At 33.3% G+C, this 26737-nt stretch overlaps 5 protein-coding genes and 1 long non-coding RNA gene across 11 annotated transcripts; 4 read left to right on the forward strand and 2 right to left on the reverse strand.

Annotated features, from left to right (window-relative positions):
• Positions 1–357: 357 nt before the first annotated feature.
• LOC124430803 (ran-binding protein 3) lies at positions 358–3229 on the forward strand. 2 transcript variants are annotated; one of them, XM_046977875.1, is made up of 4 exons: positions 358–719; positions 1013–1084; positions 1465–2141; positions 2262–3229. In XM_046977875.1, the coding sequence occupies exons 2-4, from the start codon at positions 1015–1017 to the stop codon at positions 2574–2576; spliced, it is 1062 nt and encodes a 353-aa protein (XP_046833831.1). In that variant the 5' UTR covers positions 358–719; positions 1013–1014; the 3' UTR covers positions 2577–3229. The 2 variants fall into 2 exon arrangements, with proteins under 2 accessions (XP_046833831.1, XP_046833821.1); XM_046977865.1 differs by having other exon boundaries at positions 361–719; positions 1010–1084.
• Positions 3039–4600, reverse strand: LOC124430815. Its single transcript, XR_006943855.1, has 2 exons — positions 3817–4600; positions 3039–3740 (listed from the first exon to the last, which is right to left on the reverse strand). It is a non-coding gene; the product is annotated as an uncharacterized LOC124430815 (long non-coding RNA).
• Positions 4586–5868, forward strand: LOC124430812 (putative protein kinase C delta type homolog). The gene is given in 5 exon segments (XM_046977901.1): positions 4586–4824; positions 4930–5196; positions 5483–5514; positions 5594–5679; positions 5731–5868. Coding segments are annotated over 5 exon segments (678 nt in total). The 3' UTR covers positions 5785–5868.
• A 492-nt stretch (positions 5869–6360) lies between these two features.
• On the forward strand, positions 6361–20196 carry LOC124432718. Its single transcript, XM_046981829.1, has 11 exons — positions 6361–6795; positions 8003–11907; positions 12672–12805; positions 13791–14285; positions 14364–14618; positions 14745–14948; positions 17749–18271; positions 18383–18906; positions 19010–19329; positions 19404–19628; positions 19754–20196. Exons 1-11 carry the CDS (start codon positions 6713–6715, stop codon positions 20073–20075), a joined length of 6990 nt encoding a protein of 2329 aa, XP_046837785.1. The 5' UTR covers positions 6361–6712; the 3' UTR covers positions 20076–20196.
• LOC124430809 (solute carrier family 35 member E1 homolog) lies at positions 20134–22694 on the reverse strand. Its single transcript, XM_046977889.1, has 3 exons — positions 22367–22694; positions 21828–22036; positions 20134–21748 (listed from the first exon to the last, which is right to left on the reverse strand). The coding sequence occupies exons 1-3, from the start codon at positions 22692–22694 to the stop codon at positions 21233–21235; spliced, it is 1053 nt and encodes a 350-aa protein (XP_046833845.1). The 3' UTR covers positions 20134–21232.
• LOC124430768 (phospholipase A-2-activating protein) lies at positions 22574–26479 on the forward strand. Of its 5 annotated transcripts, none has more exons than XM_046977790.1 (8): positions 22574–22697; positions 23232–23272; positions 23423–23636; positions 23799–24668; positions 24734–25064; positions 25178–25418; positions 25547–25965; positions 26051–26479. In XM_046977790.1, the coding sequence occupies exons 3-8, from the start codon at positions 23500–23502 to the stop codon at positions 26375–26377; spliced, it is 2325 nt and encodes a 774-aa protein (XP_046833746.1). In that variant the 5' UTR covers positions 22574–22697; positions 23232–23272; positions 23423–23499; the 3' UTR covers positions 26378–26479. The 5 variants fall into 5 exon arrangements, with proteins under 5 accessions (XP_046833746.1, XP_046833767.1, XP_046833738.1 ...); XM_046977782.1 differs by having other exon boundaries at positions 22640–22774; XM_046977774.1 differs by lacking the exon at positions 22574–22697 and adding an exon at positions 22781–22915.
• Positions 26480–26737: the final 258 nt, after the last annotated feature.

Genomic DNA, 26737 nt, shown 5'->3' on the forward strand with positions numbered 1-26737 from the left:
AGAATAATGCTTAACAGGACTAGTCTAAAACAATAATTTTATTTGCTCAACGGTTTTTAATCTCAATTTTGATTGGTCCAATTTTGTAATGATCAAACAGTAAACCAATAATAATTCTGACATACTCAAAAATATGCAGTGGTATCCAACTTAGAGGTATGAGTAATATAATTTTTATTGAAATTAATTTAAATGTGTAAATATTATACCTGAAATATAAAATCGTGTATGTAATTCTATAAATTAATTTTATGATTTCATATATTCATATCTATATTTTGATAAGTTCATATTTATTTTCGATTTAATGTAATGTTCAGGCGGATCAAAAAGTTTGTGTAATTCATATTCAGAATTTGCACTATATATATTTTAGTAATAATCGTTACGATTATATTTAATTATAATCACATTTTACACGTATAGTTGAATTGTTGGAAACATCTTTTAAATTAAAATTCGCCCATACATATATAGACATATATAGGTCCCTTCAATATACTTTCCCATTTATATGTGAAAAATGGCGGAGTGTGAGGTTGCGTTGGAACTTCACGTTTGATAATAAATTTATACTATGCAGTCAATATATATGATTATATTAAATATTTCAATAGTGTGATATATTGTATCTATAAATTAATGTAGTGAAGAAACATTTCGAAGTTATTATATTCTCTATTGTAATTACGTTTAAAGTAATACTTGGCAGCTTTGTGGTAAATTTCTTTTTATTAATTGTTTTAATATATATAACATCTATAAGTTTAAAAAAAAAATATAATATTAAATAGTATTAATTATCTGAAGCAGATTGCTTTGTACTTCATAAAATAATTATATGAAGATTCTATAATGTAAGCCAAATAGCTTTGTTTTAAATGACTTTATAATTACAAATTTTTTGAAAAGTTTACATATAGAAATTTATACAAACTGAATTTTTCATAATTAAACAATTACATTTTCTAATAGAATATAGTTTCTGCTTTTTTTTGAACTGTTGCAGAAGATATGGAAGGTCAGTCTGTAGAAAATAATACAGAGGAATCTGTGTCCACCAAATCTACTGTTAAAATACACTGTAAGTTGAAAACATAATATTGCAAATAATAAATAAAATTCAATTTGAACATAAAGTAACATTAGAATATTTCTGTTTATATTATTATATATGTATTATTAATATTTTCTTATTTGTATTTGATATGTATGTATTAAATATTGTTTTTGTTTGCGGGTTACATTTAACTCAGTATTCATTTTTAATTCATGTCATACAAAATATAGAAATAACTATTATAATAAAATTTAAATATTTCTTGTACCTTTATATGTACATATATAGAATATGTACATATGTATATATATATTTATATGTACATATATACCTTTATATGTACATAAATACAAAATGCATGCTGTATATATATATGCATATGAGTATATATCACATGCCAACAGGTCCTGTATTAACAGCTTCAAAATTTGGGAATTCATTTGGAGTCAATGAATTCTCTAATAAGCCAAGATCAACAATATTGAGGCCTTCGCAATTAGGTACAATTGCGAACAATACATCTATAAATAAAACGGTATTGCAATCTCCAAAACTTAATAATCCATTTATAAAGTTAACTGATGAATCTATAGAGAATGATAATAATTCAACTACTCAAAATGATACAAATGAAACTAAGGAATGTAAAACTGAAGAAAAACAAGCAGAAGAAATAGTACCAAAATTTTTACCATTATGTGGGAACATAAAAGATAATGAGAGCAATGTAAATAATACAGTGGAACCTAGTGCTTCAGAGCCTAGTTTCATATTTGGTCAGAATCTGAAAGAAAGAGTAACTGTTCCCAGTGATACAGGAGATCCTGATAGTTTAGAAAAAGAAGAAACTAAGAAAGAGGAAACTAATGAAAATGGATCTTCAGAATTACTTTTCTCAAATGCAGCAGCTATTTGTCGTTCAGCTAGTCGGCCAGGTTTGACACTAACACAAGCAGCACAAGAACTTGAAGAGGCAAGTCGAGCAAATAAAAGAAAATATAGCCAAGTAACATTATTAACTGGAGAAGAAGGAGAGACAAATGTTCTCCAGATCAATTGTAAACTCTTCGCATTTGATAAGGTATATATCATAATGTATTATGGATTTTAAATAAAAAAGACAAATATTAATGAATAAATTGCTTATATTGTAATAATTATAAACAATAATACTAGTAAGGATTTTCCTTATCTATTTCAGGCTTCCAGCAGTTGGCAAGAAAGAGGCAGAGGAACTCTTCGATTAAATGATAGAGATGAGGAATCGCGTTTAGTAGGACGTACAGCTGGGACACAACGATTGATTCTCAATACAAAAGTTTGGCCTGGTATGACTGCAGAACGAGCATCGCCAAAATCCTTGAGACTTACTGCGATGGATGTGCATGGAGATATAAGAATTTTTATTGTTCAGGCAGTACCCAAAGAAATTGAACAATTATACAATTTATTGCTACAAAGAATTAAGCGTGCTCAAGAACGACAACCTAAAAAATTAGCGACTGAACAACACTGACAGTTGATCGATTGTACCAATAAAGTGTTATCCCTATACAACTAACTTGTAAAAAAGCAGAAATCACTAACGGGTAAAAAGGCTCAAATTCATTGAAATGTTAGGTTCTATGCAGCACGCGTGTTAAAAGCTACGATTTGTGCCTTCCCTTGGAAAATGTGCACTTGTCGATATATCGCATAGCTATTTGTAAACGAAAGCTGTGTTGCATTTTTTATGAATTCTTCAATTTATTTTTTGTCACTAATAAGAAGTCTGTACGTACGATCATTCCCAATTAATATTCTTTATGCGGAATTTAAAAATAGCTTGAAATGTGTGGCAGTTACAGAGTTAGACATTTGAAATAGTTAATATAAATTATACATAGTTCATAAAATGTGTACCATAAAACTATGTAATTCATTTTTCTTTTACTTTTTATTCAGATATACATAAACGTAAAGAAATTGTATGTTCGTACAAAAAATTACTTTTTTTTTTTATAATAAGATGTATAATTAGTAATTATACTCTATTATGTAACATACGAGTGTGATCGTAAGATAATTCATTGAAAGATTGTACGGATAGTAATGTATTCTTATTACAGTTATAGTACCTATTTTATCTTAAATGTAAATAAAATCTTAATCAGGCGGTAAAAGACAGAATCGTGTGTATCTTTCATATATTCTATATGTTTTAAAAGAAATACTATTAGCGAAACAAGTAAAAGGAGCAGTATTAACCGTTGAAAGAAAAAACTTTATCTTCGTCTTTTGTAACTTTTAACTTGCCGAGTTGCTCCCTGCATGGAGATAAACAAAGAAAGCATTGCTGTCCTTTTCGACTATTGACAATTCTCAAATAATTTCACAACGAGTAATAAAATTTACTACTTACCTTATTAATATCCGTGGTTGAATTTACTTATATACGAATATCTTGTAATATCTAACAATTGTAAAACTTACTTTATTCCTGGATATTCGCTTAAATTCTACAAATTTTAAACATTTTTAAATTTCCCGCGTTTGAGGTTAGTCAATTATCTGGATAGCACATAATACAGATAGCGCTAGAGAGTAGATGTTATGGCGGGCGGTATTCAAGGCGCCGATATTTATAGAAATCTTGAGTTTCGTGAGAACCTACAAAGCTTTAAGCGTCAAAACTCAGTTCCTGCAACAATCAATATTACATATGGTCTTCGTTTTTGATATCTCTTATAACCTAGTTAATTCGAATAGTCATTTACGTCGATATGACAATTTTTACGTTGGAATGATCCTTCGTTGAACGTTCTCGATCCTGAATCGGCGCGACGCGATTACCACGCGACGCGCATGATGAGCTGTCGAACGTAGAATGTCGATCAAACGATAGTGCAAAAATAATGTCTTTATTTTGGTAAGTAAATATTGTAACGAGTTCACGCGAAGGACAAATTATCGAGTGATGCAAGTATGTTGTGTAAAAATAATACGCTCCTATATGCTTATGGAATATTATTCGGATTCATAATATGAATTTCTTCGTTTACATATCGTATATTTATTTTGGAAGATGAGAAATAAGTAATTTAAAAAGAGGCTCAATTAGGAATACGATTAGGAAGTAGAAGAAAGAAGGAAAGCGTGAATCGACAGTTCAAAGTAATTCTGTCAGATTTGTATGGCTTAGCTGTGAAAACAGTGTGAAATGTGTATTCAATGATAGAAAATTGCCCGAAAGTTTATCATTCACATTAATTTGCTTGATAAACGTGAACGAAATGAGTTCAATAGGGTTACATTCTTATTTTTAATCTCTCTTTTTTTTATATATTACTATTTTAAAAGTATTCAAGAGCTTTTGAACGAATATATCTTATTAAAAAAATTTAATGTCTTTGGCGAATAGGTGGATATTGAAATTAATCATTAAACTATCGTTTTGAAATTGATTTGGATATAACGTCGAATACAGGAATTGCGAAGTTAGTGTGGAAGTTGTGAAAAAATTAATTGTATTTATATTTACTGTAGATGATAAATTTGTGAAATATGATGTTTACACGTGGTGGTTGTCACGCGAAAAGAAGGAATGCTGGCGGTGGTGGTGGCGGTGACAGTGAGGTTAGTGGTAGTGGTGGTAGCGCTAGCGGTGGTGGTAGTGGTAGTGGTGGTGGCAGTGCCTGTGGCGCAGGAGGAAGATTTGGAAAGAGAACTTCTTTGGAACACAAGAGTCCTAAACCACGATTTGGAGTTGAAGGATACGCATACAGGTGAGCCATTTGAGATGAAATGATATTTCTCCAATCGATCCACAACTGACACGATTTAATTTTAAATTTAAAATAAATCGTTATGCATTTAAAATATTATTTTAGAACGAGAGTACCGGTTCCTGTGAAACTTGAAGATTTACCAGCAACAACATCCACTCCTAGAACTTATGTGTATAGAACAAGAGTACCACGAAGGGATTTTATTGCTACATCGCAGATAGCGCTACTAAAGACCAACGTAGGCCGCGCGATAACGGGAAGAAGAGGTGCCGTCAAACACAACAAAGTGCATATTATACGAGGTCATAGATTAGTTGCAAAGTTTTTTAGGCAGCCGACATTTTGTGCCTTTTGTAAGGATTTCCTTTGGTAAGTTTACTTCATATTTTGTATATATATTAAGATTACGTGTACGTATAGTATAGTTAAACATTTCACCAAATTGAAATTTGTTGTTTCAAAATGTATGTTGAAATTCTTTCTCTGATGAAATTATTATTCTGTAAAAGAAATTCTTTAATTCGAATTGATAGGTTTGTCTAAAAATATATTTTCACATTATACATATCTTACTGAAATGTCAATTAGTTTAAACCAATTTTTATTACTTGCAAAAATTATAATATGTTTATTTATTGTTTGATCTTTTTTCTAGGGGTTTCGGAAAGCAGGGTTACCAATGCCAAGGTAAAATTTACGTTTTACTTTATTTTCGTCGCTCCGCGCTTTCTTAGGTCATTTTTATTATTATTTCATTGTATTCTAGCTTGCCAAACTGCGGTGCACAAGAGATGTCATGACAAGTTGTTAACAAAATGTCCGGAAAGTGGGAGAGAATCAGAAAACACAATAGTAAGTATGAAATAATAGTGGAATTTTATTTTTCTAACGTTTATATTTCAGAGGAACTACATGTTGGAATATTTTCACACTATTTCAAGCGATCGTAAAACATGACAATTTTGTATTTCTTTTAATGATAGTACTTGAGGGAACGTTTTAAAGTGGACGTTCCTCATAGATTCCGACCCCATACTTTTATGTCTCCAACATTTTGCGATCATTGCGGTTCCATGCTATATGGTCTATTTCGTCAAGGATTAAGATGCGATGGTAAGTATAACGAAGGATTAATATTTCATTTTTTTTAAATCTCGATGCACCTTATTCTACTTATATGTGTAAGAATATGATTTTGATATTATATATGAAATAAATGATCTCTAATATCGACTATAACTATATCTACATCAGCAGCATAGATATAATATATATAAAGCCAAAATGAACACTAAGAAGAAGAAAGCAATATGATGTTTTGTACTCACGAAAAAAATCCATTAATATGATTAGAAATTTACTCTTAAGCATATGTAATATGAGATTTTATATAAATTTCACTACTTTATCGTTTTACATAAAATCATTCATATATATATATATACGTTTTCATTTGATCATAATTGTTTAGAAAATTATTAATAAAAAATATACAAGAACGCACGTGCGTATGTGTATATATAAACATATTCATCATCGTATTCCAGAGTTGTAATTATTAGTGATAGTAGTATTTGTATGTACGAGTTGTTGGAAGTCTAGGTAATATAGTTAGTCTGTAGGAAGGCTCATACTAGGAATCTATTATTACACTGGGTCGCTGTTTTAAACTCAGTCGGTCTTGGCATCGCGAGCCGTGAGAACGCTTCATTGTACACCTGAGCCGACAAGAGCCGCGCACAACGCGTTCAGTATTCTCTCGAACCGGCTCTTTCTTCGTTCGTCCCTCGTTCTTTGTCCTCGCGATTTTTCTCTTTTCGTTTATAAAGTTCAAATATCACAAATTCGAATTACTAACGTATATTATTAGAAAGACGTGGTCAAGATGCCGTACTATGGCGACAGTACGCCTTATTATTATGGGGGAACATTTGCTAATCATAGTTCTCTTATGACTGGAATACCACGGTAAGCGTAAGAGAATGATCTCTTTTTTCTTCATCTCATTTTATTTTACATGAATGTGACATACTCTAACATTTAACTCCTGACATCTATCAAATAATAAAAAGATAGATAATGGAAATATACAAGAATATTCATTTCGGTTTTTTCTTTTTCTTTTTTAACAAAACGATTCTCTTCGATCACGCCTTTTTCTTGAGTTTCTCACATTCTTCTCCGTGAGTTTTATTTTTGCTGTATTTTTTGGTTGCAAGCCACCGTTTTTCTTAGACTCAGTATGACGTTCAACGGAGTTTTTTCGCGAATAAACTACGTTTACGTTTGCTAATTTTGTGTTTTATTTCAGAATTTTCTTTTTTCTTTTCAAATATTTTCTATGAATATATTGAAATATTGTATGTAATGTTGAATTTTTAATACAATTGATATACTTGGTATATCGATATTTTTGATAAAATCACATTTTGTATATACCATTGAAGTTTATGAATCGGGTCAATCGATATATATTTTGCGTATGCGTACACGACAAACATACTACGTGGTGTTTCGTAAGTCATTTGTCATTATTCAATAGAACCACTTCAATCGATTCATTAATTGATAGTCATTGTATCGATGGTAGTGTGCCAAATCGGAAGTTTTTGTATTTCACGTGTACCTAACAAGTGTTCGTGAAACGTTGTCGTCCTATAACGTAACGTGGTATAAAAATAAACGTTTGGCATTGAGGAGTGTACACGGCCGATCGAAGGGCTCGTCAATCGATACTTGGCAGTCACATGTGAACGATCCAATTTGTACTATCCTATTGTTTCTATTCCACGTTCCTACTATTATGAAATGGAACAAAATTTATATAACAAATGTATTTTAAACTTATTTTTAATCGCCTGTCGAGAAACTGGCTATATTCAAGTCTGTTTCCATAAATACATAGAGTAATAAGTGGATTCTTTTATCTTTATGTAAACGTGTCATATTTAATTTATATTTCTTTACAAATTATAATTAATTATTATAAATACAAATAAAACAAGGCATAATTATAAAATAAGGTTAGATTGTTCATTTACATACATATATAATATTAATTAGGATATCATAAGAGTATAAAAACGAAGATCGGTAGTACAGATTACGTTTATATTTTTTATTACATTTAAAAATAATGCTACTTAGAATAACGGTAATTAATAACCTCATACAGAAGTTACCACAATCCATTGTCTGCAAGATTTGCACCACATCTGTCGACGATTACGGAATCGTCGTTAAGCAATCTACGACGTTATTCACCTGTCAGCACGGTGACCACTCGCGTTAGACGAGTAATTGACACTGCCGATATTGATGTATCGACACCAAGAACTCTGTCATCGAGGGATGAAAATCGGCAAAGAGGTAATCGGCTTCGCCGAGACAGGCCAACGATAAAGATAAGATCGCAAGCATTGAAAGATAATCCGGCGTTACGAGAGCACAATGAAAAACATGAAAAGAGTGTAGGCGAACTGCTGGTGGAAAAATTTTTGATAAAGGATAAAAAAAGACTTGAGGATGAGGAATCTCGAACGCGTGTTTATCATCAGGTGAGTCTCGATCAAGAAAACAATACGCAGGATTTTCAATCGATGCAGGGAAGAATAACGCGAAGGATGACGAGGAGAAGATCATCAGCCGATATTCAACTCGATGCGGAACAAATACAACGAGAAGTTACTTATGCTCAGGTCCAAGCGAAGGTTTTAGATAGTTTGGTAGCAGAGGAGCAAGCTGAGATCGAGGACGAAGTTAAAAGAGGTACTTTGATTAGAAAAGGTGTTATTAGAGGTTCTAGACCGATCTCATCTTTCTTTGGAGACAGTGAGGAATCTCTAGAAGCTAGAGATGATGAAAACGAAACGGCATTGAAGGTGAAGAAAACATTTAAAAAGATAAAAAAGAAGAAAAAGATTATGGAAAAAACATCGCCTACCGACGAGGAGGAAAAAAAAGAAGATACGCTTGAAATGAGACAATCGAGTACCTCTTCCAACGAAGCGCGTAGTATGGAAAATGCGAAGAAAGATGAAAGTCAGGACGAAAGTAAATTTGGAAAACCCGTTTACAAAATCGAAGCATCTAACAGCGTCGGTGACTTTTCTACAATTTGGATTAACGCAACTTCGGAAAATACTGAGGAAAAGGAAAGCGTTGAACAATTCAGAGAAAGCATTAGGATTCCTGTTCCCAAAAAAGCTTTGGCTAATGTTAAGCAGACTGGGGGCGTTGCCTCGGTGCCGGAAAATAGTATCCTTGAAGAAACTGAAACTAAGATCGTGTTACCAGTTCGTAAACCCTATATCAAAGATACATCAAGGAACAGTGTGTATCTTACTTTAAAAACGCAAGATAAAGAAAAGAAAAAGTTAAACATTAAGGACAGCAACGTTTCTACTCTACAAAAAATACCTAACGGTGTAGATGCTCTAACGAAGAAAGATTTATTGAAGCTTCGAGTTAGAGACACTTTACAGAAAGTCCTAGAAATCGGTAACGAGAATAATGAGGACGCTTTATTCGAAAAATCATCGAAACTTATCAAAGACCCGAAAGAAAAAGTCGTATCTAACGAAACGAAAGTTGAAAAGAATAAAAAAATAGGAAAGGCAATTATCGATAACGCGAATCTATCAAAACCTAAAGACGGCATTATAAAGAAAAGTGGAAAGGATACGGCATCGAAGGATAGTAATGGAGAAGTTAAAACGATTAGCATAGATAGTTCAGAAAAAAAAGAATCAATAACAGTAATGGATAAAAGCTTGGAAACATTGAAAGAGAAAAAAAATGGTGTCAAGGGTAAACGAATCGTTGAGAAAACGGACGAAAGTAAATTGGCTTGTAAAGACATCGATATTAAGAAAGAAGAAAAGATGAAAAATAATGTTGGCTTGTTGGCTAACGGTGATACGAAGAACAAATTAGGAAAAATTGAAAATGATATATCGATGAATAGAGGAATTTCTATCTCTAATGATACGGGTGAAAACAGCGCCGCGGTGTCGTTGGTGCTTACACCGAACGCTTCGTGCCTGCCAAAACCGTCTAAAATTAATACGGATGAAAATAATGCCGTAGAAGCGCCAGAGCTTTCGTTACGAGTAGCAGCGTACCTGGCAAATCCACCAAAAATTGAGAATCTCGAGGACGCAGCTGCGTCATTAGCGGAAAATACAATAAATAAAGAGGAAACCTTGAAGAGGATTTCTCGTGGGAAGAGAATCGATGTGGAGAACGTGAACAGTATAAAATCGAACGCAATTGATTCGATGATAGCCAAGTCCAAGGACGGTAACGATCGTGCAATGAAATTAAATACGAAGAATAAGGATTCCTCAAATATCACGAAGGACGAACTAAGAGAGACCGGAGACGCGAGTAAATCGAAGAACATGAGCTCGTTGAAATCCATGATGGCGGGGGGAAATACGAAAGAGGTCGACGGCACGGCGACCGTTTTATCGCGGAACATGCCAACGGATTCGACGTACACCAACAAAACCGGTGCTGCGTTCCAGAACACCGTCTTGCGTAAAGGACCATCGTTGATAGTAAAACAAAGTGCAGAATCTATTGACGCAAAATCACTCATGAGTATGAGTGACAAATTGATTAACGGGACTGAAATAATTAATACACCGATTAACGAAAAGATGGAAGATTTGTTGAAGAGCGAATCCACGGAATCAATAGATTTTTGGAACGAAATCAAAAGTAATGAACCAAAACAAATGCAATCTGTTGATAATTCCAAAGTGGAATCAATTTCTTCATCGTCATCATCGTCGTCATCGTCATCGTCATCGTCATCGTCGTCGATAAAAAAACAACCAGACGATAAGGAAAAAGAAACTGATCTTAAAATAAGCATTGCACCCTGCACTCCGACATACTTGTCCAGTAATATCACAACGACGACGACGGCGACAGCGACGACGACGACGATGGCGACAACGAAGACAACGAGTTTTCCAGAAAAACAACAACGAGGAACGATCGCTAAAAGTCCCCTCAATGAGAGCAAATTTATTAAGAACAAAGAAGAAGTTACGCCTCCAGAAGTACAAGGAGAAGCTGAAAAGGAGAACAAAGAAACAGTAACGGGGGAAAAAAAGAAAATACGTAAGAAGGCGGATCTTGTTATCTCAATACCACCCTCATCGAAGGATGTGTCTTCGACGGTAAAAAGAAAAAATCCCCTGATTAAAGAAACCACATGCTCAGATAACACTCCATCTTTAATAGTGTCACCTTCTACGCCAACTCAATCTCAATCTGAACTTACTACACCTTTCAGTGAGATACCTTCTACCGTAGTACCCTTGATAAATATTGTCGAAGCGTCACCAATCAACGAATCTCAAATACAGGATATAGACGAAGAAGAAGAGAGTCCTAGCACACCTACCAATGAATGGACCAACTCACCTATCGCACTGATCTCAAAATGGAACGATCATGATAATTTTTCTAATGCCGATGATCATGAGAAAACTGTGACACCTGCCTCTTCCAACGAGGCCAGTCTTGTAGCGACACCCAACGATAGTCAGCAAGCTAGTCCGGAATCATCGAAGAAAAATAAAAAGATTGTTAAGAAAAGGAAATCGAGCTCGAAGACGATCGGTAACGAAGAGGACAAAAACGAGAAGAAGGATAGCAAAGGATCACGCAACGAGACAATATCAAAGACTCGTCAAGAAGCAACGAGCACTTTGAAACCACCTGAAAACAGTTCGTCGCCAAGATTAAGTCCTAGGAACTCGCCTACTCAGAGACCGATCGATCTAATAAGAATGTTTTATACTACACCATCTGCTTTACTCACGGCTACGCCAAGAGATCTTTCCAAAGTTAGACGAGCAAAGATCAAAAGAAAGAGACATCAGTCGCGAACACCATCCGTGAGTAGCGATAGTACCGGAAGTACCGCCAGTACGGCTACTACCGGTAGCACCGATGGTAGCAGTGCTTCGACTTGCACCGAATTGGACGACGATCCAGAGCACAAAAGGATGGCTTCGACAAGAAGCAACGATTCTGGATTCGACGGTTCGCCAAGGATTTCCAGTATTTATCTATCATCTCTATTATTTATTTATATATCTCGTTTGAATTTGACCTTATGTGTTGCTTGTCCCTTTCCATATTCTTACATTGCTCACATATATGCACGCATGATAGCTAAATGTTTTATTTACTATATACATGTCATACGCGAAGAATTATACAATTATTTTTATTTCATCTTGCGAGAACACTTGTCATATTTCTTACTCATAATCGGCTAAGGGTGCATCGAGAAAGAGAGATATTACATTCTATAAAAAAAAAAAAGAAAAAAAAAGAAACAACGATGTTATACGCTTATACTGAAAAATTCGTGCAGATTGCGATATGGCCTGTCATAAAAAATGTGAAAAGCTCACAGGGAATCTTTGTGGATTGAATCAAAAGCTCGTTGCCGAAGCTTTGCAAGCTCTTAAAAAGGGTGAGTATGGGTTTAGAAGGGCTTGTAAGACTTGGTAGATATTATTCGTTTTCTCGTAGAGACTCGCAAGAAATGTTTATATTGTTGTTATACTGGGAAATGACGAATCGTTTAAAACCAATTTTTGCGAAGGGTGACTTCTTTTCGGTCGCATAATATTTATTGATAACCAACTATATTAACGATACAGAACGATTCTTTTCTCGACGGAAAAGTCTGTGTAAGCTATTAACCTACTAACTTATTGCTACAAATAACTTGAGTGTTCAGCATTTTTTACTGTTCGAATTAAAATTCAATATATCATTGCATTACGAATCGCTGATTAGCGTCTTGTTTTCAGCTCCGTCGCAATCATTAGAGAATCAAAGAAACTCAGACACGCCGGATCATTTTCCAAGTGGTCGTATTACACCACCGGCCATAAATCTGCCAAGATTCAAAAAGTATGCCGTGACGGATTTTAACTTTCTTAAAGTAAGTCTAGCACAGATGAGGATCGCTCATTATCCCTGTCATAAATAGCACGAATCGAGCCGAAGTGCGCTTCGATAGTGGCTCGATTGCAAAATGCAGCGTTATACCGTATCCAACGTTGCATCTGTCTGCTGTCTGCCTGACAGCACGAAGTTTCGTGAACTTCTGATGTGATCTACACGATACCAGGCTAGAGAAAGATTTACCTCGGCATGTGGGAGAAGTAAATGCAATACGTCATTCTTTGCCAAGGTTCTTCGGAACGTTTCTATAGCGAAATGCAAGAATTATTGGCTCGTAGAGTTAATATAGGAGTAAAATTAAAATATTATCTTTACTATTTAATATCGTTGCTTATTTTTTATTCTTTATTGTGCACAATATCATATAACAATTAGATGATAATATTGATAGAAAATATAGATACACAGAATTTAGATAAATCGAAGATACTTTTACAAATATCGATGACAACGATTTACAATTCATACAAATTTTACAAACAGACGCGATAAAAATATGAGGGTTGATACGCGAGACGCGTTCCTTGGCACTGTCTGCTAAACTTCCACTCGAAGACTAATCTGAATCACGTGTATTTACATCGAAGGAATCGGTTGATTCACGAAGAATCGTTAGGAAATAGTCCAGGGAATTAAGTGCGAACAATCGATTCTCTCAAGTTTATGTTGGAAGAACTACCGCAAATGCCAGGAACTTGGTTTGTTTAGTATTCGCGATACATGCGATTTACATCTGAAATTTTCATCGTCTTAATCCTCAAAGCACCGTTGGTTTTGTACTAAAACGCAAATAGATCTACCAATTTAGCATCTCGTAACGTATTATTTATAACCTTCATATCTGTGTAAATTCTAGGAATATGAAGTTTAAGGAACATGAAATATGAAGGATGATCATGAAATTTGCATTATAGAATTTTTAAATGATTCCTTATCAATAATGTTTATCTCTTTTCCTCCAGGTCCTGGGTAAAGGTAGCTTTGGCAAAGTATTACTAGCAGAATTACGTGGCACAGAATGTGTTTATGCGGTTAAGTGTCTGAAAAAGGACGTTGTCCTCGAAGATGACGATGTCGAGTGTACGTTGATTGAACGTAAAGTTCTTACATTGGCTACAAGGCATCCATATCTCTGTCATCTCTTCTGCACCTTCCAAACAGATTCGCATCTCTTCTTCGTCATGGAATATCTTAACGGAGGAGATCTTATGTTTCATATACAAAAATCTGGTCGATTTCCCGAAGTTCGTGCACGTTTCTATGCCGCCGAAATTTGGTCCGGCTTGAATTTCTTACATAAGAAGGGTATCGTTTATCGTGATCTTAAACTCGATAATGTGCTCTTAGACTTTGAAGGGCACATTAGGATCGCTGATTTCGGTATGTGTAAATTACAAATATTCTTGGATAGAACCGCGGACACCTTCTGCGGTACACCAGATTATATGGCACCTGAGGTATGTATTTATATTTATACTGAAATTTCAAAATAAATTTCGTTGGTACAAGTTACTAATAATATATAATTATTGTAGATTATAAAAGGATTGAAGTACAATCAAGCTGTAGATTGGTGGTCATACGGAGTTTTGTTATATGAAATGCTAACAGGCCAATCACCATTTTCTGGTTGCGACGAAGATGAATTATTTTGGAGTATCTGCAATGAAAGACCTTTCATACCTCGATACTTGAGTCAAGAATCAACAGATATGCTGGTCACTTTGCTAGAAAAAGATTCTGGAAAGAGGCCGCCTGCTCACGAAATTGCAGTACATCCTTTCTTTCAGGTAGATACTTAAAAATTAAAATAATATTTATGTTAAAAGTCAGAAGACTTGTTATTTGTGAAATTAAATTTAGCAAATTTGCATAAATTAGCTTTTATAACATAGCAAATAAATCTTCTTGCGTAGTCTTTGCCTTGGGATCGACTAGAAAGGAGACAGCTTGAACCTCCCTTTAAACCAGCTTTGGAACATACCTTGGATACCAAATATTTTGACACGGCATTCACAGCTGAAAGACCGCGACTCACTCCTATACCCGAACAAATTTTATCTTCGATGGATCAAGGCGTTTTTCGTGGATTTTCATATACGAATCCAAATGCGACAGACTGATATACGAAAGAGTTTGTTAGGAATTTTATATTTTTCGCATTCAACGTTCTAATCCTTTTGATTATTTATTAAAGAACAAGGATGGGCGTTAAGAAATTTCTCTTCGAAAGAAATCATGAAATTAAAGAACGATCGCAGTACACGGGCATGAAGTTGTCCAGAAGGTATTCTTTACATTTACACCCATGGATCGTTTCTTCTGTCATGAAATTATTTTATTAAATGTTCTTATATGAGCACGAAGTGATACATATGTATGTAATCATGATAGATATCGTAATTGAAACTTCTCTTTTTTTTTTTAATGTGAGTAACATTGGACACATTATGCAATCGATCGTTCATTGACTGTAGTAAATATGGTATATTAGCGTAGTCATTAGGAAAGGAATGTACGATTTTTGTTCCTTTTTTTACACTGATATAATGAGTTTTATCGGTATTCTGTTTTAAATTTTCTCGCTTAATAATACCATAAGTGTAGAAATTAGCTTTCGAACAGATACTGTTATGACGATAAACATGAAAAAGAAAGTACAAGTAGTCAGGCTTTCAGAGATACATAATTATCCAACGGTTATACGATTATTATAACGTATGGCCACACGTTACTGTAGCCAAGTTATTAATATCAGAGTATTTTATTACATAGGACTACGATAGACAAAATCTCGAGTCTTTAACTCATCTGTTATAATTTCTCTTTATTTACAAATATTTTTTGCTATTCTTTTCTTCTTAATTTATATTTTCTTTCAATATCTTTATTCTTCTAAAAGTTTTGTCGTTTCTTTCTCTGTAGTACATCACGATGATGTTTTCTACAGATTCATCTCCCACTCACTATTCTTTCATCCTCTCTTCGTTTGGCCGACAACTTATCCTTTTCTCTCCTCGGTCTTCCGTTCGTACATTTAGCTTCTCGCAAACTACGCGCTAATTTTAGACCGCCAAGGAATTGGCAAATTGGCATAAGCTTCCGAACCGACAGACTCTGTTTCTTCTTCCTTTTCTCTCTTTCTCTATATCTTACCCGCTTCCTCTTTTTTCTCTTTCTTTGTAAACCATGAAAATCATGAAAAAATGGCAATCTATGAAACATGTATAAGATGTGACAAAAGAATTAAAGTTAATATTAAGAAATTTTTTGAATATTATATCTATTAACAAAATATATAATAAATCTTATCTTGACTAGATATATATATTATAGTATATATCTATTAATATTTATATATAAAGAAGTTAAAATAGGAAAAGTTATCTCGATTTGCACCAGATCGAAAACAATAAAATGAAAACAATGCACGTTGCATTACGCAGATATCAAAGTCCGAGAGATATTTTTAGATCGGTTCTTTCGTCCTAATGCGATTCTTAACACCTGCGTGTCGCTACGTGCTATTATATGATAGCTACGGATCGTTAAATTTTCATAAATAAAAGATAAAAAATAAATAAAGCAATGATATCAATAACTTTATGTCATTGTTGGTTAAACTTTGTAATAAATTTTGCTTTAAGAAGATTTAATGAAAAGTATTTAGTAATGCGTTTTGCGATTTTAAAAAAATAGATAACAACACAACAAGGGTAAAACAAATTGGATAGTATGAATAGAAAGAATACAAGATAGTCAAGAGCTCTGATATGAAGAGTTTGAAAGTTAAGAAAATGAAAGGTAAAGCAAGAGAATCGATAACTACAAACAGAAGTATTAAAAGCTAGGATGAGCAAATACATTCTACATCAACCATATCTGGTCTTAGGATACTTAAAAGCATTGAACGTATAGGTTCAGCCATAAGTGCAATCTCGTTCGACGGTCGAAGAAACGTAGCATGGCCAGGCAATACAGGGCCGCAGTTCTTCGCACAGTCGTACGTTTAAAGATACTCTCGAAGACGATCTCGTTGCTGTGATATAAATAGAATTTAGCATTTACTCCCGCGATTGCGGCCCTACATCGAGGAGAGCTATTTTCGAGATCCATCGCGAGTTGTTACAGTCCTCTGCTTGGTTCTAACGAGTTTCGTTCGGAAGAAGCATTGCAGTTCCTAACAAATAATTCACTGATAGAGAGAGAGAGAGAGAGAGAGAGAGAGAGAGAGAGAGAGAAAGAAAGAAAGAGAAAGAAAGAAAGAGAAAGAAAGAAAAGAAAAAGAAACAAATCATTTACCTCGTGAAATGAACCGAACGTATTATTGTTTTCAAATTTTACCCGCTACGTAAGTGTCTTCCGAGAGTATCTTCGAATAGAGCCTTCTCTGTTTTTTTCCTCATTTCCCTTCGTTTTCGTTCATAATAAAGATTCTAAGTGTTTTGCGATACGAATTTTGCAGTTACCGTGCGTGAATCAATAATCAGAATGTGCTTATTCAAAGATATTACGGATCATGCTGTTATCGAGAAAATTCATTTCGTGTTCTCACGCATCAAAATATATTTTCGATAAAAACGACGCCATTTCGTAGATGAAAACAACCAAACACCGAAGAAAGATATCGTGTAAAAACGTTAACGAAGATAAACGAAAAAGTTATCAACATATTCATGTGATGTTAGTGTTTACTAAATTCGGTACTTCTGATTTCGTACTCTGGAAAGTGTAAGGCGATATTGTAATATATATTTCATATAATGAACATTGTGTGTAGTCCGATATATAAATTTTCATTAGAAATTTTGTTTGATGCCGTGTAGTGCAAGGCATTTTGATTTGCTGCATAAGCCTGTGCATGCGTTAATAAAATTTGTTGAAGTTGTTAAAGTTTGACAAAAGTAGAAAACAACATAGAGGATGTTTAGTTCCTTAAGATTGGCGACGATGCGGTCGCACAAAAATCGAGCCAGACCTGGCAGTGTGGCCACGTCGGCAAGTTCGGATTCCGGTAGAGCAGAGGAAGTTCCCCCACTTCTCTTTCATCCCCCGAGTTTTTTGCTTCTCGATGAACAGGACGGCAATATATCGTCACCGTCAAGCGTATCTTCTAAAGTCGCACAAGTTAGAGTAGAACGCGAGGGTGGTAGTCTTGGTGTCACTCTTCGCGGTGGAGTTTCCAGAGCTCTCGTTGTCACGGGAATAAAAGCCGATGGTCCAGCTGCAAAAGAAGGGAGAGTTAGACCTGGTGACAGATTACTTGCGGTCGATGATACCGAGTTGAGTGGTTTAACTTTAGCCGAAGCTCAAAGAGCACTTAGAAGAAGTTCAGATTCACCTGTGGCTTCTCTAACTATCGAGTATGATGTCGCGAACATGGACGAAGCTCGAGCAGCAACATCCGGCTCACTCTTGGTCCAACTCGAACGTGGACTTTCAGGTACAGACTTTCAATCTATTTAATTATTTTTTTCTTCAAATGTAGCTTCTTTGCTGTCTGAAATGTCTATAACAATTTTTCTTCTTGTGAAGTTTAATGGTACAATTTCAGGAGAACTAGGTCTAACCGTAAGGGAAACACCTAATGGAGTTTATATCGAGAGTCTTCGACCAGCAAGTACCGCAGATCGTTGTGGCGCATTACAGCCAGGAGATAAACTTCTGGCGGTGGATGATACACCGGTACAAGATGCGGTCACTGCAGCTAAATTATTGAGAAATACTTCGGAAAATTGTCGTATAGCAAAGTTACAGATTCTACCAAGATTACAAAGTACGTCAGCGAGAACGGTTAAAAGAAGAGCGCAACCTCAAGTGCAACAAAGCTCAAATCAAACTTTGCAAACGAAGGAAAGTTTAACAGTGATACTTCGACCCGATCATAGGGGTTTTGGTCTCGCTTTGAAACAAACAGAAGATCGTATAAATTATGTGATAAATTTTTTGGAAGCTGGTGGTCCGGCCGAACAAAGCGGTGTTCTATTACCTGGTGATCGAGCGATCGCTATTAATCGTACTATATTGCGCGACTTGAAACCTACAGATGTGGCTGATATTTTAGAAAATTCACAAATGGTAATGATCTCATAACTAAAATTTAAAAATACTAGAAGTCTGTTCGAAAAACATAATTTTTATTTATGTAATAAATATTATACAATAAAATATTTCTCAACAGATTGAACTTGTTACGGAGTACAAGGTGGGTGGTCCGGTTGTACCTAATTCTGGTGTTTTTACTGTAAGAGTCGCAAGACCTCTAGGTGGGCATCCTGATCTAGGACTTACTGTAAACGAAGATTTAGTTATAACCGAAGTTCGCAAAGGTTCTCTAGCATATAGAACAGGTAGTTTAGCATCGGGAGATCGCATACTAGCTATCGACAATCAAAAATTAGATGCCGGTGATCTGAGACAAGCCGCGCAATTACTTCACCGACCAGGAAGTTCTGTAGTTGCTCTAACTGTAAGAAAGTCTGACCCACTTTCAGAAACAAGGTAAATTATACAATCTTAAGACATATTGGTTGTAAAATGATCAAAAAATATTATTCGAATTCTATATTGTATAGAGATTATTGTAAGGAATCAAGTATAGGAAGTGATGTAGTACCCACTCAATATCCTTCAACTATCTTACGTTCTGCCAGAGAAAGTTTACCCAGTGTTGATAGTGCAGTGGATTCTTGGGGAGAATTAGGAGAAAGTAGTGGAGCAGGCCCGGAAATATTAAGACTGTGGGATGCGGTTTCTGTGGACAGTGGACAATTAGATCCTCCGACACCACCTTATCAAAAGTATTAAAATGCATCGAAAAATTACTGAATTATTATTAATAAAAAAAATACAGATATTTTTTAAATACCTATATAAAATATTTAATATAAATATGAATAAGATAAAATAATATAACCAATTGTAGCTCTCAAGAACACGGTGTATCAGACAATAGACCTCAACAAATAATACACGTATCACTGCACAAGGATCCAGTTTACGAAGATTTCGGATTTTCTGTCTCCGATGGACTTTACGAACGTGGCGTATATATAAATCGTTTAAGACCTGGTGGACCTTGCGATGGAGTTTTGCGACCTTACGACAGAATTCTACGTGTTAACGAAGCAAATACAGAAGACTGCGACTGTTGTTTGGCCGTACCCCTAATTGCCGCTGCTGGTCCACGTTTAGATTTGACTGTGGCTAGGCCACTATCACCTCAGGACATCGTAAAAACTTTGTAGGGCATAATGTAGTATATTTTATATCAATGATGCTGCTGCGATACTAATGCCACTGGTATATTTTTGTACGCATGTGTTTATTTATAAAAATAAATGTACTATAGATTGCTTTTAGCTAAAACACCTTTTCTTGCATACAATTTTTCACACATACATACTTCGCACTGATTCATAACACACTAACTGTACAATATCTTTGCCGGAAGTATGTAAACAAACAGATGTTTATACAAGTGCAAAAATTAAGAGATACATTATTATAAATTAATCTAACATTCAAAACAATGTACCTGTACATTTATAATCATTACGCATATCTACAAATAGTCAACGTTACATTGTAACAGGATAATGTCTTAAGAAACGCAAAATCATGCATTACTTATTAAAACTTACACGCTCGTAATGAATACATTACAAGCTAGGAAACTGGTTTATGGCCAATGCTCTTAGCCTTAAATTAGATACAGTAACTCATTTTTATTGCAAACTTGAATTTATTAATTGTATTATTTCGTAATATTTAAATAATTGTTGCTAATTGTTCCAGCAATCAGCTGTTTTAAAAAGGTTCATGTGCATTTGAAATTATATAATTCTACCTTACCAGCAGGTTTGATTTTAAAAGAAATTTATCAAATCAAGAAATAGATTGTTTCAAAATTATCTACAAGTTCTACAAAGTATCGTTCAAAATTAAGAAGAAATATGAAGGTCTAAATACATTAGCACAAAATGCAGAGCAGCGACAGCTATTTTGACTAATAAAAGTGATCACTTAAGTATAGCGAAAAAATGATAATGTAAATCATAACGTAATAGTTAATCAATACATCATAGATTCGAAGACTGTTTACGGTATAATACCGCTCTTTCCAATACGAACGTATAAAATAGTTAAGAAAAAACCCTTCTGCTTCTAGCTGTGCCACACTTTAGGCCTTTACAGTTCTCTTTGTGCAAATAATTGAAATTAGTAAACATACTTTATCATCATATGTTAATCACTTGAATCATTTCACTGAATGCAGAGAATTATCTTGAATAATCTTTTATAAAGTCATTTGAAAATTTTTAAACATATCCAATTTACTTACATTGTCATAAGTAAATCAATATTCTCTAAAAGATATATAATTCATATTTTCGAACAACGACTAGACTGCAAATAGTTGATTTCTCTTATTGCCCCATCCATTAGCTACAAAAGAATTGCTATTACCATTGCGATTTATATTATAATATTTTGGAAGTATACTATTATCTCTTTGCTTTTCTTGACGCTGATCATATTTGGCTTTATTATAATACAATACTCCTAAAATGGCCATAGCCATACCAAATACATTTACCCACGTTACAGGATTACCTAATACAAATAAAGTTACTCCAATTACAAATATACGTTTACTAGCACTTGCCACTGCATACGTTAATGGTGTTACTATTGAAAGCACAGAAAAAGCTATAATATTTTGCAACCAATTTAATATGCCATCCAGAAATAATAATCCTAATATGTTATATGAAATATTTACTGATGTTTTCGTAATAGGATCATATACTAAATTTATCAAGTCATGAAATACCCAAATTGGTAGAAACATAAACAAAGCTAAACGTCCTAATATAAATAGAAGTCTTAAATGATGAACTCCTGTATCATGCAGCACCTGGGAACGAAAAATATTTGTCTTTATATGAACACTATAATATAAAAAAAGAATATATAATATCATCAAATATATGCACCTTTTTTGAGTATATATTCTGTAAAGAAAACGCCATAGTAGATGCTAAAGCACTTATTAGACCAACCATATTGAAACTAAGTTCTGTTAAAGTTGCAATGGCTACACCTCCCACAATAGGTACAAGACTAAGATAAACTCTCCAGGTTTGCTTTTCTCGTAAGATTATTCTTGACAAAATCACTGTGAAGAGTGGCATTGTAGCCTTCACTGGGAAAGAGCCAGATTTTCATTAATGTACAATACTAATAAATATAAAAGTTAATGAAACTTAATAGATATTAATTCTATTAAAACTATATAAAATATATATTAAAAATTATAGATTAGTTCTTAAACATTTTTAAAATTTTTCAATTAAAACTAAGATACAACTTAAAAAAGTTCAAATATGGTTAAATATAAGAATCAAAATCATATATTTAATTAACATTATATAAAAAAATCATGAGAAAAATCATTATTTGTAAATGTTCACGATGAAAGAATTTATTTTTAAACTACGCGCCATACAATAGGCGCGTCAAGATTATTACATACCAGTGTGAGCATATGACACGGGAACTTTCCAAATGCTGACGTGGCTAAACACATTGGCAAGAAATTTTCCAAGTGCTAAAGGTACGATAAAACGCAAGTAATAACTCCAAGGAATATTGGAAGGAGACTTGCGTACACCCCATAAATTGAAAAATGGACCGGAGTATACTGTGATTGAGGTTAATTGTACCATTGTTACCGTGACAGGATATGGAAAGTCTGAAAGTACCATCTTGCCAACGACATTGCTGCTGCTGGATACTGCATACCATAGTAGACACAAGACAAGAATGGTTATCACTTCGCGGCTGTTTCGTTTGTCGTCCATGATGTAAAACGGAAACTGTTAACAATTTACTTTTGCCTCACGCAGTACATACTCGCACGCACAAACTCTGCTAGTCACTGGTAAAAGCAGCAGCTAGCTAGATTTGATTGCGTACTGTGTGTGGCGCTACTTACATGATTATTTGCTAACCGATCCAATAGTTTAATTACACAACAGATTTGATATATTTCTATGTATAGCGACATACAGATGTATTTCTGGTATTTTGACATTTATCTTTCTGTATTCACTTATGTTGCTTCATATTTTTCACCTTTTATCTTTGTACCTCCTAATCAAAATTTTGCACTAATTTGACCATAAAATATACATGGTTAAATATATTCTAACATACTTCAAATTTTCCAATATTTCACATAATATATTATTTCAAAATAATTCAAAACAAGATAATTATGTAACAACTCTGAAAATTATATCGTATATCTACATTCATTTTTACACACAATTAAAAAATACGCTTATGATTGGTTGGAAGATAAAATTATAAATTTTTTTAATTTATTATGTTTTTAGCTAAGTTGAGTCTCGAATATTCTGTCTCTTTCTCTTTTTAGGTAAGATTTTTATAAATCTATATATTTATTTAAAAATTTGATTATGTATGTGTACTTTACATTTACCTTTTCATTACAAATTTGAAATAATAGAGTTGCGCGATAAACTCGTTTGACTGAAACAAGATTCTGAATATTCAATGTTTGTAGGAAGATTCGTGTATGTAGATACATACTCGTATGTGAGTTGGATGGATGATCTGTGATTTTTCTTATGTGTTGTTACCATGGCTAAACCATCATATAAGTTAAGTAGTGTACTTTTTGGACATACATCGGATGTGAGAGCGATAGCAACTTTCGCAAATGGGTCCATCGTTTCAACATCCCGAGATAAAACAGCGCGTGTATGGAAACCAAGCGGGTACTTAACCTCTATTTCCTTAAACTTTGCTTGTCATTGTACATATTACTAAGATAAAATTATGAAAAAATATTTTTTTTATAATTTAATAAAAAAATATTTTTTATTTATATTGTTATCATATATCGGAAAACAGATTATATGCATTGAAAATAATTCTAGGAATGGAAAGGACTACATTGAGACAGCAGTATTGAAGGGACATACTAATTTCGTCAGTTCTGTCTGCATTATAAATCCATCCGAGGAAAATCCTAAAGGTTTAATTATAACTGGAAGCAATGACAATACTATATGTATGTATGAACAAGATCAGATAGAACCGTTCCATATTATAAAAGCTCATCAGAATACAGTATCTAATTTAAGAACTGGAAAACTAGAAAATACCTTTCTTTCGAGTTCTTGGGATATGACAGCCAAATTATGGAATATTAAGGATTTAACGAAACCTTTAGTAACTTTAACAGGCCATACCGCAGCAGTGTGGTGTGTCACAGACTTAGTAGATGGTAATATAGTAACTGGATCTGCAGATAAATTGATTATAGTATGGCAAAAGAATGGTGCTATAAGATATAAACTATCTGGTCATAGTGATTGTGTTCGTGGCATTGTACCTATAAAAGAAAATGAATTCTTATCATGTTCTAATGATGCTACAGTACGTCATTGGAATAGTAGTTCTGGAGTCTGTTTAGGAAATTACTGTGGACATGAAAACTATATCTATAGTATAACAGCTTTAATGAATGGCACTTATGTTTTTACTTCTGGCGAAGATCGTACTATCAGAATATGGCTAAATGGTGAAATAGATCAGATTATTACTTTACCTACACAATCAGTGTGGTGTATAGATCTATTACCAAATGGTGATATAGTTGCTGGTAGTTCAGATAGCAATATCAGAATATTTTCACCAATTCCAGAAAGATATGCTTCACTTGAAAAATTACAACAATTCGAAGAAGAAGTTGCAAAAACAACAATTAATAATGAGCAAGAATTAGGTGGCTTAAAAATTAAGGAGTAAGTATATAAAAATATGCTACAACTTTAAATACAAAATTATAATATTTCTGTGTATATTATAGCTTACCCGATGCAAAGGCATTACAGCAACCTGGTCAAAAAGAAGGTCAAACAAAAATGATATCTGATGGGAATAATGTTGTAGCATATAGTTGGTCACAAAATGAACAAAGGTGGATATTAATTGGAAATGTAGTGGGAGCATCTGGTGGTAGTACGGCTACATCTGGGAAACAACTTTACAATGGCATAGAATATGATTATGTTTTCTCAGTAGACATACAAGATGGTGTTCCACCTTTAAAATTGCCGTATAATAATGGTCAGGACCCTTGGGCTGTTGCACAAAAATTTCTTCATGATAATGATCTTAGTCAATTGTTCTTAGATCAGGTATAATTTGCAAAAAATTTCCATTATATAATAAACATATTTTCATTATATAATAAGCATATATTAGACAATTTTGTAATTAATATTATATCTGTTTACGTTTATATATTTAGGTTGCAAACTTCATAATTAAGAATTCTCAACAAGCTCCTAACTTGAATGATAGTATTCAATATACAGATCCATTTACGGGAGGAAGCAGATATATTCCTGGACCTAACATGACTGATAGTCCATCCGAGTTTTCCTCTAAAAATAATCAGAATTATTCAAGTCTTTCTTCTGTATCTCCTTCATATATACCTCATATGAAATATTTAAAATTAGAGCAAGCAAATTTACTTGCTATAATAGGTAAGACAAGTTCCTTTCTTTATTTATATAAAAGGAAATAATATTTATAATAATTAGCATATTAATTTATAAATATTAACAATTTATAATTTGCATGATAAAATATATATAACATATTTTTATTTTAGATAAATTAAGTGAATTAAATGCAAAGCAAGAATGTACTTTTAAAATATCCGAAGCAAAACTAGAAATAATAAAACACATGATAGAAAATAAAATACATGGAGAACATATAGCTGATGCTATTGATATACTAAAACAAATTTTAAATTGGCCTGAAAACTTAGTATTTCCAGCTCTTGATATAGCACGTCTTGCAGTACTCCATAAAGACATAAATGAGCAAATAAGTACTCCAGATATGTTAAAAATGATAGACAAACATATTAAACCTGGTGCATTAGCGTCAAATCAAATGCTTACATTTAGATTGCTAGCAAATTTGTTCTATCATGAAAAGGGAGAAAATTTTTGTCTCTCCTACAAAGATGATATATTAAAAGCAGTATGCAATTTAAATTCTCTCGGAAATAAACACAATCAGGTATAGGAATAAAATATAATAATATTTGTAATAAAAAAGATATATAAAAGAATATGAATAAAAATACTATTTTTAATTATTTCAGATTGCAATATCAACTTATATATTGAATTTGATAGTAGCGTTAAATAAATGTAATGATACATCTGGTAAGACAAGAATTTTAAATACAATGTTTATGATACTTCCTCGTTTCAATGAACCTGAAGCTGTATTTAGAGCTCTTGTTGGACTAGGAACTCTTTTGGCTGCAACACTGAATCCAGATGAGCGTAATGAATTAATTAAAGCAGTACGTCAGTCAGAAAAAATACTTGACGTACTCAAAACTATGTCTGAAAATGCACATGATGTTAATATTCAAAACAAAGTAGCAAACTGTTCAAAACAAATTATAGATTTAATTACTTAAATCTTTGACTAATAATTTCCCCCGTACAGGTAATGATTTACAAGATTGTTCAATAATTCATATACATACTGCAAAAAATAAATAGAGTCTTAAAACTTATAATTTTCAGCATATTTCTTATGTTTCAAAATAATACAAAAGCGTTTATTAAATTGTTCTTAAAATTGTTTATAACTGAATGCTACAAATAAGAAACAGCATTATACATAAAATATATGTGATCTTTTCTATTAAATGAAATAGAACTTTTTACATATCATTCTTTGATACATTACACATATATATATATATGTTGTTTTTATAAATGAATCAAATATATAGTCTCATAAAGATGCTCAAATAATATTTGATAGTATTTAT

This window comes from Vespa crabro, chromosome 1 (assembly GCF_910589235.1).
Source record: "Vespa crabro chromosome 1, iyVesCrab1.2, whole genome shotgun sequence".
Classification (NCBI taxonomy): Eukaryota; Metazoa; Arthropoda; class Insecta; order Hymenoptera; family Vespidae; genus Vespa; species Vespa crabro.

Excerpts from the sequence above, each read along its gene's own strand:
- LOC124430803 (XM_046977875.1), top strand. The coding sequence starts at position 1,015 with ATGGAAGGTCAGTCTGTAGAAAATAATACAGAGGAATCTGTGTCCACC. Across the intron at positions 1,085-1,464 it reads ATCTACTGTTAAAATACACT|GTCCTGTATTAACAGCTTCA; the intron begins GTAAGTTGAAAA and ends ACATGCCAACAG. Across the intron at positions 2,142-2,261 it reads AACTCTTCGCATTTGATAAG|GCTTCCAGCAGTTGGCAAGA; the intron begins GTATATATCATA and ends TATCTATTTCAG.
- LOC124432718 (XM_046981829.1), top strand. The coding sequence starts at position 6,713 with ATGCCGTACTATGGCGACAGTACGCCTTATTATTATGGGGGAACATTT. Across the intron at positions 6,796-8,002 it reads CTTATGACTGGAATACCACG|AAGTTACCACAATCCATTGT; the intron begins GTAAGCGTAAGA and ends AACCTCATACAG. Across the intron at positions 19,330-19,403 it reads GACCCACTTTCAGAAACAAG|AGATTATTGTAAGGAATCAA; the intron begins GTAAATTATACA and ends TATATTGTATAG.
- LOC124430809 (XM_046977889.1), bottom strand. The coding sequence starts at position 22,694 with ATGGACGACAAACGAAACAGCCGCGAAGTGATAACCATTCTTGTCTTG. Across the intron at positions 22,037-22,366 it reads CGTGTCATATGCTCACACTG|TGAAGGCTACAATGCCACTC; the intron begins GTATGTAATAAT and ends GCTCTTTCCCAG. Across the intron at positions 21,749-21,827 it reads AGAATATATACTCAAAAAAG|GTGCTGCATGATACAGGAGT; the intron begins GTGCATATATTT and ends TTTCGTTCCCAG.
- LOC124430768 (XM_046977790.1), top strand. The coding sequence starts at position 23,500 with ATGGCTAAACCATCATATAAGTTAAGTAGTGTACTTTTTGGACATACA. Across the intron at positions 23,637-23,798 it reads CGTGTATGGAAACCAAGCGG|GAATGGAAAGGACTACATTG; the intron begins GTACTTAACCTC and ends AAATAATTCTAG. Across the intron at positions 25,966-26,050 it reads TCGGAAATAAACACAATCAG|ATTGCAATATCAACTTATAT; the intron begins GTATAGGAATAA and ends TAATTATTTCAG.